At 38.0% G+C, this 15,649-nt stretch overlaps 1 protein-coding gene across 3 annotated transcripts; it reads right to left on the reverse strand.

Annotated features, from left to right (window-relative positions):
- Positions 1–973: 973 nt before the first annotated feature.
- Positions 974–10,433, reverse strand: LOC125847897 (uncharacterized). 3 transcript variants are annotated; one of them, XM_049527621.1, is made up of 7 exons: positions 4,854–10,433; positions 4,523–4,776; positions 4,290–4,434; positions 3,493–3,676; positions 3,111–3,410; positions 2,331–3,037; positions 974–2,053 (listed from the first exon to the last, which is right to left on the reverse strand). In XM_049527621.1, the coding sequence occupies exons 1-7, from the start codon at positions 9,936–9,938 to the stop codon at positions 1,406–1,408; spliced, it is 7,323 nt and encodes a 2,440-aa protein (XP_049383578.1). In that variant the 5' UTR covers positions 9,939–10,433; the 3' UTR covers positions 974–1,405. The 3 variants fall into 3 exon arrangements, with proteins under 3 accessions (XP_049383578.1, XP_049383576.1, XP_049383577.1); XM_049527619.1 differs by having other exon boundaries at positions 3,493–3,694; XM_049527620.1 differs by having other exon boundaries at positions 2,331–3,022; positions 3,493–3,694; positions 4,854–10,432.
- Between the last annotated feature and the right edge of the window lie 5,216 nt (positions 10,434–15,649).

The following is a 15,649-nucleotide window of genomic DNA, read 5'->3' on the forward strand; positions in this document are numbered from 1 at the left end:
ATGTTAATTAGGACGCATAATATCATTACCTTACTTCCAAACCTGACTAAGAAGATCCAATGATAAATGTTGATAAATTAAAGTATATCTCGACCTTCTCAAGATGATAAAATTGTTATCAAAAACTATTTCTCCAACCCAATTTGCTAAATGTGCTAATTCAAAACGCAAAAACCTCTGTTAAGGTTGGCGATCGTCTTATGGTAGAAGAAATAACGAGTGTTTGATTGCTACTTAATCCATTATTAATTATCAGTTGAATTGGTTATGTTTCAGTTGGCATGCTGCTTTATAAATTTTTTTAAAAAAAGATGTAATGGAAGTAACCAAACTAGCTTATGTGTGTTTCAAATTTCAATCCAAGTTAGTTCAAGTACAACTCAACAATTTCACTTAATACTCATTTTGGTAATTGCGAGGACGCTTAATGTTTAATTTAAAGAAGCATGTCAAAACTAGCAGGTGACATTGTTTGAGTTGACACACGTTTTTTAAAAAAGGAGATTGGTGATATTTGTGACAAAAAAAATACTCCTTGACCATTTGCATTACTATAAATCATTTTATTTGGATACAAAGAGATTTTCTCAAGTTAAATTGTTCATAATTACAAAAAACATAACTTTCTTTTTGGAACAATTGAGACATGAGCAATAGACTCGCCATACCCAGAAACCTGACATGCGCAATCTCAGATTGCATTACTTGCAGGCCTTGGAAACCCATATAACTGGATAACCATTGGCGTGCTCTTAAATGCAGAAAAATCATTTTTCATTTACAACACTTACCAGAGTTAAAATAGTGAAACTGTCCCCTAATAGAGAAACTTTAAGACAAAAATTATTAAAAGAAACTGCAGCAACAAAACAGTACTAAGAGAACTCCTAGTCCCTGCATGAATCACTTGTCGAGTACTGTTGATCTAGTCGAGCAGGCATCCAACCACTTAGTTATCATTATACAGTGACGATGACTGAGTAAAATTCCAAACATTCATTTTCCACTTCCAGTTTCCAGGCTAGCTAACACAAGCTGTTGGAAAGCAAAACAAGAGCATTCTACTAATGTTAACAAATAGCTTGTTCCTTCAGTTCTGGTAGTTGACAAATACCAACAAGGGACTAAATCAAAGAATAGAAGCCAAAGCAATAAGCAGTTGACAAAAATTTTGCAGATAACAGCCGGGCACAAGGTTTAATTTCAAATCTCAGCAACCAAACCACAACTTAGTAAATCCATATTCCGGACAAAATTGAGAGGATCACTATAATCACCAACCAATTATCTAAAGTCCAAATTAAGTTATTTTCAGAGGCCATAAATGCAAGAAGGTACCAAAACTAGCTTGATTGTCCCACTGACATAATACTCATAACAGATCCTTCTTTACCTATCAAGATCTCTAAACAACCATGTGGTTTTCTCCTCCCGTGGTTTTTGTCCCACCAAGGGTTTGCTTAGCCACGTATATTTGTTTCACCTTAGTAGATGGAACCACACCCAAGGACTGATTTCTGCCATGGAAACCCATTCTGCGATGGGACCAATCATTTCCAGCCATATTTCTCTGAGACATTCCACCACCCCTGTGATAGTTGTAGCCTGCAGAGGTATTCTTCTGCTGGGTGTGCGTTTTGAAACCACTGACACCTTGATCTTTACCACTGTTGCTGACGCCATTTCTGAGAGCATCAATTTTGCCAGCATCTGCATTAGCACATCCAGAGGAGCTTTGACTGGCCAGACTCTGAGCAGAACCACCAGTAGCCCCCGACTTGGAGGAATCTCCAAGACCAATTTCAACAGGAAACTGAGCTGCATTGGCAACTGTCGCAACGGTAAAACTGGGGGTACCATCAGAGGATTCTGGAGGATGAGATTCCAAGAACCTATTGGTATTCAATGACTTATCAATCGAATGACCGTGCCCAAATTTAGGAGGCAATACACCTTCCGCTTGCTGTTGCAAGGGGTGAGAAATGGGAACAGAATGAAGAGGCGATGCAGGGACATGAGACCAGCGAGCTTGGACTGGCATTTCAGGTGAAGACTGAGTTGAAACCAAAAGCAAAGTAAAATGTTATATGAGAGAACTGCTTGCACTAATAGATCATATAACAAAAATCTAAGGCATTACAGAGTCTATATTCTTAGAAATTAATCAATAAGTTCTACACAAGATGAAAGAAATGAAGACAATTATGATTATTTCAAAATCAAAAAGAAGTGAGCAACTAAAATAGACAAGTATACTCCACTACAATGGGGTGAAATATTCTACAAGCCCTTTTTTTTGTTAACATCAATGATGGTATGGCATTCCTTACCTGGAAAGGAGATACATCAAACATGGCCAGAGGAGAAGCTATGGGCATAATTGGTGAAGCAGGACCAAGGTGCTGGACGGTAGCAGGCATATTCGATAAATTTCGCTGAGAACCAGCCATATTTACATTATTCATATCCGTCTCAGTGATGCCCATTGCGGAGGATGAGGGTGTGTGCTTCCAATCAGGCTGCTTTCCAGAAGGTAAATAAGTGGTACCCATAAAGCTTAATCCAACCTGGCCATACTGTCCAACTGGAGCAAAATGATTATAGACCACCATGTGTGGCGGACCTTGAACTCCAGGGATACCTCCAGGTGGGCTTATGAAAGGGCCAGTGAACCCTGCTGGATGACCGTAGAATGAGTCTAGCGTAGAATGGCATTGTTGCCATGCACCAAGTGGACCTGAGCTAGACACGGTAGCTTTCTGTGAATGTGATTGGGAGCCAGCCGACTCCTTATGTGGACCGAAGGCAAAAATAGGACTGCCCAACACGGGATTCATCTCATAGAAAGGAAAATGTGACGGCGGGCCACCAGGAAAATGAGATAGGATTTGGCTCGAAGAATTCTGGGGACTTGGTAGGGGCGGCCACAATGATATCGGAGGAGTCTCAACATTGAGATCAGCAGGAAGAGATACACTAAGAGACTCTTCTGCCCGTGAATGGCTGCTCAATTGCTGATCACCTGCCATAACACATACTGATTAATACAGGCAACTGTCAGAACCATCAGATGATAAACAAAGCACATTTGGGCATTGCAAATTCTGTACCTTCAAAAGTTTTAGCTTCTGAAATAGCAGAGCCAAGTCCATTCCCGACAATTTCATCACTGCTGATAGCTGCTACAGCAACAGCAGAAGCAGCTGCTTCTGCTTCAGCCTCAGAATCTTGTACATTTAGACATGGATCATTTGCACGTTTATCTTTCTCAAAGAAAAGGGTACAATCACTTTCATCTGGAGAAATATTACGGGAAATTTGTACTTCAGATCGATTAGACCCTGGAGCTCCAATCCCATGTGAAACAACACGACTACTAGTATGAAGGACGGTTGGGGATGTAACAGCACCTGGTAAGCGGAGGGATTAGATTATACGTATAAAATAATCATAACTTGAGATACATACATATGAGATGACAAGGCAGGTTACCAAATTGAATTTTTTCGCCAGCAAGCAAGGAGTTGATTGGACTTGCAGCAGAAGAAAAAGATTTGTCCTTTGTTAAGATGGATGATGATGGTAAGATGGGCTCAGTGACTGCACTACTGTGAGCTCCAACAGAAGCTGCATGTGCTTCAAACCTAGCAGGGCTCATAGCCTCTTCAAGTTGGCTCTGTGACAAGGCCATAACCTATGCCAAAGTGAGTCAGAAAATTTCTCGGAGCCAACAATTACAGGAACAATGAACCATAAAGTATAGAGATCTCATAGTCAACAATCTAATAAACAAACGACCAACGAACAACAGCGCTACCAATAACTAAGGGTTAAATTGTCAATATCCAGTATCATTTATAAAAACACGGATAACATAATCCAGTCACAAAATAAAACATTACCTAGCTGATGTTCAAGAAAGAAATTGTGTTGGAATTTTGGCTTAGATATGAAGTATTTTTTTAATACTATATTGATAATCTGGAAAAGATTAGTCACTCCATTTTTAGGTTTGAAAGAGGAAAAAATCAATAATCAATAAAGTGATAGCAGAGGGATAAACAAGGAAGCAAAATATCACAGTGGAAACTTTTGGGAGTATAGGTGCCCAATGGAACTACGTTGTTTACAATCAAGTTAGCAAATCCAGCATCAAACTTTTTGTAGCACATTCAATCAGAATACAATTTAACAACAGAAATGACAGTGATCTAACTGGAAGCCGTCTTACATGGCTGCATAAAACATCACAGTTATTGAGAGGTACAACACCTGACAAAAGAGAATACCTGTTGATTGATCTGTCCACTACTCCAAGAGTTTAGAGGTGATGATGTAACATTCTCTGTATTTTTCTTGCTCTCAAACACCAAGCCTGGCTCAAGGTCATCTCCACCAGCAGACACACCGCCACCTGAGGTAGTTTGGTGGGACCTGTAGAAGTAAACAAACAACATCCGCATAAGCATTTCAGGAGGTCCAGAGGTTCTTTGGCTATATTTTGCTTCTAGAGAACACATACTTGGCTGTATGAAATTGTTTATCAGCCTGATATCCATTGCTCCCTGCAGGCGTTCCAATTGGAGCCAGTGGCTGTGACACCACAGCAGCAAATCCAGTGGACACGTCCTTATAAGCAGATCCTTGCGCCTCTGAAGCAATAATATCTGAATATTTACTCTTATTTGATATTTCTCCACCCACAGATGCCGAGATTTTATTTGGGCTAGTTGAAATTGCATTACTCTGTCTGGTTGTCCGAGGTTTGCGTGGAGGCTGAGAACATGATTAAAAAAAGTTAACAAATAACATCGCATAAATACCTTAGAAACATGGGTGGTAAGTCGTGATACCTTAGAAACACGGGATTTCGCCTTGATTTCTTTTTCTCTTTGTTCTCGCCGATCATTCAGCATTTGCCTCTTAGACCTGACCTCAATAAAGTCATCTTCATCGCTGGGTGCTTCTATGCCAGGCTGTTTAAAAACACGTACAACACCACTTTGCAATGGAGCATCAACATCCTCCACAGATATGTTCCTTTTTAGATCTCCCTCGTCAGTGTGGGAAATATTCTGATTTTTGTGCAGTGATGCCCTTCCGTCATCCTTGCTTGGCTTGATACTAGAGTCAACCTCCTGAGAATCAACATTTGCTGACTTAGAATCTAACTCCACATTTTGCTTCAGTAGCTTACTAGAAAAGGATCCTCTCTTTGATCCACTTCTTGCCAGAACCGCTGTGGCACCTCTCCCACCGTGATTTAACTTATCACCATGACCAGAGTCATTAGAAAAACCACTGCTGGATGATTGCCTACTATCTGAATTTTCGCGGATTCGAAATTCAGTTCGCTGAACTGTCCGACGAGGTCGTCTTTGAAATCTACTCGACTCAGAATAAGGACCATCAGAAGCTGGGAAAGATGACCTCGAATTAGAACCTTTTACAGCATACGTGAATCTTTTCCCCTTGTTGCTGTATGATTGGCCTTGAGCCCTGCCCCCGGCAGAATTTCTCTCATTAGAAACTGACTGAATTGATGGCAGCGCAGAGGACGGATTGCCATCAGATCCATTCTCCTTAGATGGCTGCACATGCCTAACTGCATTATTCAAGCCCTTAGCTTCAACTTGGATATCTAACTCCGAGACAAGTTTTCTACCACTAGCATCAGCAATCCCCGCAATGTTGGCTGTAAGAGCTTTGCTTACTGCACTTCCTTGTACTGCCTTACTGTCATGAGGTCTCACTAGAAAACCATGTCCCTGATTTGCTGAAAGAGATTGAACATTGACTTTCACCAGACTAGAAGTAGAAGCATCTTGAGAAAGTTGGGGAGGCATAGAACATCCGGAGTTTTGATTGGTATTGTAATGAGACTGCACATTGGGCTGACCAAAAGACATCGACTGAGCAGTGATTGGCAGAATCCCTTGTGAGACAGTAGATGAATACCTGAGCTGACCAAATTGGAAGATAGGAGGCTGTGATGGATGTATATGAGTAAGGGATGGACCAATTGGTGGATGGAGATGAAGAGGCATTTGAATGGAACCAATTTGGATGGCTGGTACCGGAGAAGGTATCAAAGAAGGACCAGAAAACAGACCAAACTGAAGCTTAACAGGCAAATCAGGTTGACTAGAAGAAGCTAAACTTGACACACTAGTCTGACCAACAGAAGATGGGGCGCCAACAGATGAGAAAGTTTGCAGAGCACATAGGCTAGGGCCACAATAAGCATCAATACCATCCAATAGGTGTGACGCTGCTGAAGTGTGAGGTTCAGTTCTCAGTCTAAACTCAGATTCTTGCATAGTTTTTTCAGCTTCCTGGACCCTGTTAGAAGAGCTATCCAAACTTGCCCCAGGGGTCCCTTGACCAGGATGAAGGCATTTTTCATCAACTTGAACCCCATTTATAGATCCACCTTCAGAGGTTTCAGGTCTATCAAATACACTTTCTTCATTCCGTGAGTTCCTCTCGAAATCATCACTAGGTATTGCAACTTCTACACCATCATCAAAACCCAGAACCAAATTATCTAAATTATGAGATGATTCTCCCTCACCTAATTGCAGATCTTCAAATTCTTGGTTCAGGTCAAGATTCTCATCATCAACTTCACGCACTTCATCCTCTTCCCTATAACCATCACCATCCTCATCATACTCTTCTTGCTGCTGTAATTCACCATTATCTTCCACATTCCAGTCTTCATCCTCCATGGCTGAGAGAGAGCTGGAAGCCATCTTCATGGCATCCTTTGCAGAATTATCATTTAAGAGAGTGCATTCATATCCAGAGAGACTTGCATTTTTACCTTCTGCCGCGACAGATTCTGAAGGAGAATCACCAGATTCATCCAACTCATCCTGAGAGAGATGAGGAGGAGAGTTTGGGGGGCTTGTGACCGATAGAGAAGACTGTGAATCACATCTTGGGGTCATATCTTTATTCAATTTTGTGTCTTCTGCAATAGCGTTCTCTTGCTGGGAAGCAACCAGTTCAGATGGATGGCCACCAAGATAGCCTGTCTGCCTAGTAGATTCACCTCCCCGAGGATGAGGATAATGGCTTTCATTGTCAACAAGGTTTGATGAACCAGGGTGATCATTCATACCCCTGAAAGTTTTCTGCATAGTAGAGAGTGAAGGTGGAGGAAGTACCCGTGGCTGTCTCACAGCATACCTTGACTTACCATAGGAATAAGGTTCATCCGCTTCAGAATTTTGATATAGCCGATCTGGGTAAGGGAAGCGAGCATTGCCACGAGAACGAGTTTGCCCCCAACCAATATCACCATACTTATCTGCAAGATTATCATTAAATTCTGTGTCCATGTCCCTGTTCCTGATGTATGGATCAGCATCCATAGAAACGTTCCACCTATGCTCTTTCCGATGGCCAAATTCATCTGTATATCCTTCTCGTCCACCTTTGGCATAATTCCCAGAAGCCAAATATCCAGCTGCACCTGATAAATCTTTCCGGGGGGCTGCTCTGCCTCCAGCAGATACATCCCTTCTTGGACTATGATGATCCATATCTTGGTCTCGTAGATGCATTGATGAGCTGCTTCCATTCTCAAATACATCCCCTCTCCATGAATTAATAGGTCTTCCTCTGTCTGGAAAATTTGTGAAACTCTCTCGAGAGGAGTAGTGCTGGGAACTTACATCAGAAGATCTGCTTAAGATGGCTGTGTCAAAAGATGCTGAAGTTGTTAACCGTTCCACCATTCTTTCACTCTCATCCCAATTATCCACATCAGATGCCCCTGAAATATCTATTTCCTTACTCGTGGCAGATATTTTCTCATCAGTAGTGACAATTGAGGTATCAGTTTTTGTCACTTCAGTCTGCCTTTTGGCTATCTTGGCCTCCAATTCCAACAGCTTTTGTTTAGCAGCCTGCTTCCTTCTTTCTTCCTCCATGAAGATCCTCCTTTTCTCTTCTTCTCTCGCAATTCTCTGCTCTTCAGCTCTTCTTACTGCATCAAGGCGCTCTTGCTCTGCCCTCCAAGCAGTATCTCGTGCTTCTTCTTCCAACTTTAGCCGACGTTCTTCCTCTTCTCTAATCAGTCTCTGTCTCTCCTCTTCCTCCCTTCGAGATTGCTCCAATGCTCTTTCTTGTTCTTCCATAACTCGTTGTCGCTCAAGCTCTTGCATCTTTTGAACTCGCTCCAATTCAGCCTCGAAGGATTCTCTGACAGGGTCATAGAAATCAGTCTGCTTAACCACATCCTTTTTTCTCTTGATCACCCCAGCAAGTCCTCCAGAAAAGAGGTCCCTTTCATCAAAAACTGCAGATTCAAAGTCTTTCAGGTATGGATCTTCTCTGTATGGCCTTTCACCCCTTGAAACATGTTTATCCCTGCCCACATTCAGACCAGGGTCACCCAGAGGCAGTGATTTCCCAACAGATGAGAACAAAGATTTTGACCCAGCGTTGTTCTGAAATCCATCACGCCTGTATCTGCTGGACAGTTCACTGCCAAGGCGATCTTGACTCATGCGCTCAACCCCTCGACTGTTGGATGATTCATTTGCATGATTCCAGCGTTGTTTGCCGTCGGTAACAAGACCCATGTCCTTCCTTCCATATGAATAATCCTGATTTACAGTAAAACTTCCATCACGAGCAGTGTCCCCAAACTGTGGCGGAACATATTTGTTATCTTTCCCTAAATCCTTGTTAACAACAGATCCACCCGAGCTAACAGCATTTCTGTCGTTTGCAATGTATGGAACATTACCATCTCTAGAATGAATTGAGTTCCTCCATGTGCTTGTTTCCCTACCTTCTCTACTAGGTGTTCTCAGATCCCTGCTATAGCTGTCACCTCTCTGGTCAGTGGAAAACCCATTCCCAGGTAGGGTCTCTCTAGGAGCCCTCCTTTCATATTGGTTATGAACAGCTTTATGGGGTAAAACACTAGTTCGAGGCATATCAAAATCCCTATCCCAATAGTTATCAACTTTTGAAATACCAATATCTCTGGCCCTATCTGCAAATCCGTGTCCAGTGTCACGTTCATCATCAGCCCAATCAAATCTGGGATTCAACTGCACTAATGGAAGTGGCCCCGGAAAGAAATCTTCCTGCTTCCGAGGTTGATCCACCCTGCGAGCACTGCTCAAACCATGACTTTCATACCCATTTTCTGCCAGGCCATTTCCAGTAGCATGACGTGAAAAGTGCCCATGAGGACGCATATCAACCACCGAACTCATACTGTAACTGTCTCTTTGTTCATCAGATGACCCTTCACCAGATACCTGCTTCTGCTTTTGGCTCAAACTATCCTTTTGTTTGTTTGTCTGTCCAGAAGAGACAGGCAACGCAGCTTGAAGGGAAGGAAAATCCTCACCTCTCAAAACTGAGACTTTCTCAACTGTCAAAGGATATGATTTTGCAGGACAAGTAACTGTAGCTCCATTTCCACTTACACGAGCTGAAGGGGGCATATAGGATCCACTAACCTGATTGACGCCATCAATACCATGCCCAGTATGATCCAAACCATCAACAACCTGACCATCAGTATGTACATCTTTATCTTGCAATGCAACAGCAGCAGGCTTAGTCCAACCCATACCAGAAGATGATGGCCTCGGCCCATTTCCTTGACCACCACCTCCTGATGTCCCACCACCGGATCCTGATAAATCAAATTTCTCATGCTCTTTCCTCAATGAAGGCAAATTCAAGGGGGGTGGAACAGATAATTTCGGCCCAATTTTCTGAGTACTCCGATGCCGTGACAGAACAACCATTCCTCCACCTCCGCTACCAGACCGCCCACGGCCGACACCGGCGGCTGGGCCATAAGAACCACTATAAGATTTATTATCATGATGAGAAGACTGTCCATATGATTTATTCAAATTCACAGAGACGAATTTGCTCCCAACACCGCCATGATTGGCCATATCAGAAACCCACAACGCATCAAAAGTATGTATAACAGTGTTTTCTCTTGCCCCAAAAGATGTTTATCGGCCACAATATCTCACTGAAAAATTGATCCAATAAGAAAACAAAAACCCTAGGTACCCACTCCGACCTAAATCAAGACCGAAAAAAATGATAGTAACAGTTTAATGGGGATAAATTTATTATTACAGGTAACAAATCGATTAGAACAGGTATTGAACAGTATTAGTGGCTAGATTAGGGTTTGGATGCAAAGCGGGTCAGAAACGAGTCGTTGGATCAGATGAAATGAACAGGTAGGCAGGCGTACGATAATGAGCTTACCTCCGACGGCGTAATATAAATGACGGCGATGTTTAACGTGCGCCGCATCTAGAGATATAGAGAGGGAGAGAGTGAATGACGTTAGAGAAGCCCTACTGCTCTAGTCGTCGGGCAATAGAGAGATCACTTCTCTTCGTTTCTTTTTTTTTTTAGAGAGAGAAAATTGGGGTGAAACAACGACCGAAACATTAAGGGTTATCGTTTTCTCATTTTCCTTTCTTCCCCAAATTTATCATCTAATTGCATATCTATCCACAATATTTATTCGATATCCTCAATGTCGGCCCTCCACTCCTTACTTTGGCCATTTTGGCACAATTAGTATTTATATCGTTTCATTCATTCATTTTTCAAACTAATAATAGTTGGATATATCTAATTTATTTTGGTATGCATAGATTATATACTATCATTTATATATTATTGTCGGAGAAATTTAATGTGACAATTTTTTTGGTTAAATATAAATCACGATATTTTTAATTGAAAATTCTAAAAAAAAAATATTATAATCAGATTTTAATTAAAACAAGATGAACAATATAGTACAAATATTAATAGCAAATATCCCAATTTCACTTCATTTGATGTTATCACAATTCAAATTGAATAATATACGAGTGTAGTGGAAATTTATTCATTTTCTCTTATTTTATAAGTGAGAGTAGGGGTGTTCATGATTTTGGTAAACACCTATTCGAATTGAAAAAATGAATCAATCCGATTAAATAAATCGATTTTATTTGATTTTGATTTTGGTTTGGGTTTAGACTTTTAGAAACCAACAGTCTTTGATTTGGTTTGATTTTGTTCAAAAAACAAAGAAATAACTGAATCGGTAACTCGTTTACTTATATTTTATTATTATACATGCATAATATATTATTTTTTAGAACAATTTTAAATATCTTATGTTTTCAACAAACTTTATTTATAATTTGGTTATGAAAGAAAAACATTCAAGACGAAAATATTTATTTTATTGATTTTATGTATATGAGTGTCTCACAATTCTTGGTGGGACTAGAAATGTCACTGTCTCTTTGTTCTAGGCTAAAATGGTGAATTTTGAAGTTTTATTTACAGTAAATTCAGTAATCGAAAGTTCTGTAATGTTAGTCGTTATAACTAATTTTTCGTTTTGAATGAATTGTTGTCTTTTTACCCTCTTCTAAATGATCAAAAGTTTTGTAATATTAATCGTTATAACTATTTACATCATCAACATGTGTGTTTTTGCTGCCCGCTAATTCTCTTGATTTAAAGTTATTTCATTTGCACCATTTTTGCTCTTCCTTCCTGATCATATGAGCCGTTTTGGATTTCTTTATGCGCAAACTACAGAAATACACACTTTTTGTTTCACTTATTTTCATTATCCCATATTACTTTTAAAAATCTCCAAAATCCCTTATATCTTTAATGTATCCGAGCTGCATATTAATGTATTCGAGCCAGTATTTAATGTATTCGAGCTATATACTAATGTATCTGAGCCAGTATTTAATGTATCCAGCTACATATTATGTATTCAAGCTAGTTTTTAATGTATCCAAGACAATATTTAATGTATCCGAGCTTCAATTATTGTATCCGGTTTTTTAAATTTTTAAAGGATTAATGTAATTAGAAATTTATTAGGGATAGATTGTAATTTCATATTAAAACTATGGGATTTATGTAATTTACCCCCTTCTTTATTTCAAATCTAGTATGGAGTATATGTTTAAAATATTACTATATTACTATAATATCAAATTAATTCGATATGTTTGTGTAAAGAATGTGGATTCGACATTCTTATTTTTACATTGCTCTCAACCATGCTCGGGAAATCCTTTTCAAGTCTTCTCCAGAAAGATTGACTCGACAAATAAAGCACTGAATTGGCAAACTATTTCAGAATATAGAAATGCCGAAAACGAAGAAGGCCAATTCGTGTCAAATTGGGAATTACAGTTTGTTCATTTCAAGTTTTCAACTTATATATACTCATATAATAAAAAATTGTGACTTATGTTATTTTTTTAAAAAAATAATCTCAATTGTATCTTATATACTAACACCTTACATATAAAATGTATAGTCAAAACTCAGAAGAAAGCAAAGGTAACTCTCTTTGTTAATCAATTGATCCGTGAATATTTTAATCAATATAAAATATAATACATAAATTGAGTAAAAAAAATATTAATTTTATTAAAAATACTACATAATTTGAGATAACTTGCAATCTTTTTTTTAATCATTATCTAACTATAGGTTAAATATAGTCATATTCTTCTTTTAATTTTTTTTTTAATTTAGAAGTATTATATGTACAATAAATTGAAAATTTAAACATCTAAATCAATTTCAAAATTGTTCTTAGTCTAAATGTGCACACATGCGCTACTACATTAATAATAATTTCTCTTATATAGAAGACACAGTTTTACTAATTCTCAACATGTGTGCTTATTGGGCAATCAATTGATAAATAAAGATACTTTTGTCATTTCAACATTTGAAAGTGATAAGGTAAACAAGGGTATTCTTATTCTTTCAGCTTCTCAAAGGATTGCATTGTATGGGCACGTGTCTTGCTCTGTGTAAATTCATCAAACACTTATCTTTTTCAATTCAGCTATAATTTTGAAGGCTTTGGGGGTCACCTCCATTTTCTTTTTGTTGTTCTTTGTTTCTGCTTTTGCTTTAGTTTTTTTAGTTGCTCCTTGCTTCCTTGTATATACAAAAGGGAAACGTGATGTATTGTTGTATTGTATATAGAAGAACAAAAGCTTGTCGTTCTGTCGAAGCTGCTCTGTTTATACTGCTATTATCAGGTCTGCAATTTCAGTTATTGTTTTCTCTTTTTCCGATTAGTTTGAATGGGATTTTCTTTATTTTCCATAAAAGATTACCCTTTTGGGTAGTTTTTTGGCTCAATTTATAGGCGAGAATTGGGTTCTTGGGCTTTTTGTTGGTAAGTTTTGTGTGTTTTTGTCTTGAGAGAGAAAAAGGGTTAGAGATTGTAGTTTTTTTTTATCTAGATTTGGTGCTGGATTTAGGTTGAATAGTTGAGCAGAAAGGTGAAGATTGTAGCTTTATGCATTCTCATAGGTGCTGGATAGTTAAACGCTTTGAGGGTTCTGTAATGTGTGGTTAACTTATGTGCTCTATCGAATTATGTTTTTAGGATTTCAAGTTTGTTTGAAATAAGACTCTTCAATACTACTAAAAAGCGTATTAAAAGGCAATCACATGCCACCAAATACTATAGATAAATACCAAAAACATAACTTAAAAATTGATTTTTTTAATTTTAACCAGTGATCTGCATGGGTTAGATCACATTGTTTGCAGTTTCGTGATTGTCCTGAATCTCCCAGAGAAAACGCCAAATTTATAAAAGAATTAAAACAATAAAATACACAAATTAATAAGTAGGAGATGAAGAGAACATAACGAAAATTAAAAGAGAACAACAAAATACAATTAAATTCAGATAGAGGGGAAAGAGCCAGAAGGAATAAATGCAAAATCAACGTGAGAATATAATGTGCAACGAAGAACAATCGAGAAGATGAATACATGGCAAATCTAAACTGCAATATGTAAACGTGGCAGATTAGAATAAAGATAGATTCATATTTCCCAAGTTAAGGAAAAAAGGATACTGCTTATGTTAGGAAATATCAAAGGACCTGTTGCATGAAAGTGTCAATAATTTGCTGCACGTTTGTTTTGTATCTCTTGGTAACTAAAGAAGCTGTAAAAACTACTCCATCAATTCTCCTTTGCAATTAGTTTTATTCACTTGGAATCTTTTCTTCCCTCTGAGAGCAAATAGAAGTTCCAAAGAGGTCCCATATAAACTACAGTTGATTCAGTTGAGAGTCATCACATAATTTTGGTTTATTCCAAACATGAACAAATGTATGTTAGCAATTTTAGTCGCACATGGGGTGAGGTGTGTGGAGATAAAGTTTCATTCCTCATTTCATATTGATATAGGAAGCTTACATTAAAGAAATGGACCTTAAGACTAACTTAATACTAAATTAGCTTATAAGGTAACTGGACAAACAACTCATTCCTCAAACCAACGTGGGAAATCAAACAAAGTCATAAAAGCCTAAGTCCATGCTATTTGTGTGTGGCCTTCTTAATTCAGCTTAACGGCTTTAATGGAAGGATCAACATAACTTCAGGTGAAATTGCCTTTGCAACTACATAAATGGGATAAATGATCAATTATTTAATGGCACTTCCATATTTTGACTCCTTTGAGCATTTCAATGGTTCTATTTTATCTTTCTATAATCCAATTATTTAATGACATTTCCATATTTCTTGATTTTCTTGGCTCCCTTAGGCATTTCAGTGGTTCTGTTTTGTCTTTCTATAGTTTGCAGACAAACTTACTTGTTCTATTATCTTTTTTTTGCATATCAATGACCAATTTTAATAGTTTAGAAAGCTGGTTTAGCCAAAAATATGAATTCCTTAGCCACTTTCCATCACAGGCATGCTCTAGAGGTGAGAACTCCCCCTCCAAAACACTATAACAAGGTATATAAACTTCTGCATAAACTATACTGTTTTACCTTTTCAGAACTGTTACTTCCTACTTTCAAAACTTCAACTAACTGCTATATTTTAATTTTCTTATCAGTGAAAAGCCATGCCACCTACATTTTGCAATATGGTTGGAGCCATTTTCGGTCACTGCAGCAAACATGTCCATAACGGATCGCTTTCCTCTTGCCTATGTAAATAAAATCTACATACCTATGTTATAAAACTTGGCCCCAACACCTAATGTATATAATTTTGATTGTGCCACAATTGTTATATATTTAATATACAATCTTCATATATGTACCTTACTTGAAATGTTGGACCCGTGCTGGTACGGGCCATCTATTTCTAGTAATTATAGATATGAGACTATTTCTTTCTACTTAGGACTATTTCCCCCCTCCATTCGCCCCAGTACTTAGGACCATTTGGCACGGGCCATCTATTTCTAGTAATTATAGATATGAGACTATTTCTTTCTACTTAGGACCATTTCCCCCCTCCCTTCGCCCTCAGTACTTAGGACCATTTAACTTACATAAATGAGGCTATTTTTTTCTATTTAGGACCATTTATACTTAACTTATAGAAACGAGGCTATTTCTTTCTTATTTAGAACCATTTAATTGCTTTAAATTAGAATATTTGAGTCAAAAAAGATGTGAATGATATATGGATATAGTGCAAATATTATTACTGATAAAACTTAGAAGAAACTTTCTAATACTTATACTCATTATTATTAATGCATATATATATATATATATATATATATATATATATATATATATATATATATATATATGTATATATATATATT

The sequence above is a fragment of the Solanum stenotomum genome, chromosome 12, assembly GCF_019186545.1.
Source record: "Solanum stenotomum isolate F172 chromosome 12, ASM1918654v1, whole genome shotgun sequence".
In the NCBI taxonomy this organism is placed as follows: Eukaryota; Viridiplantae; Streptophyta; class Magnoliopsida; order Solanales; family Solanaceae; genus Solanum; species Solanum stenotomum.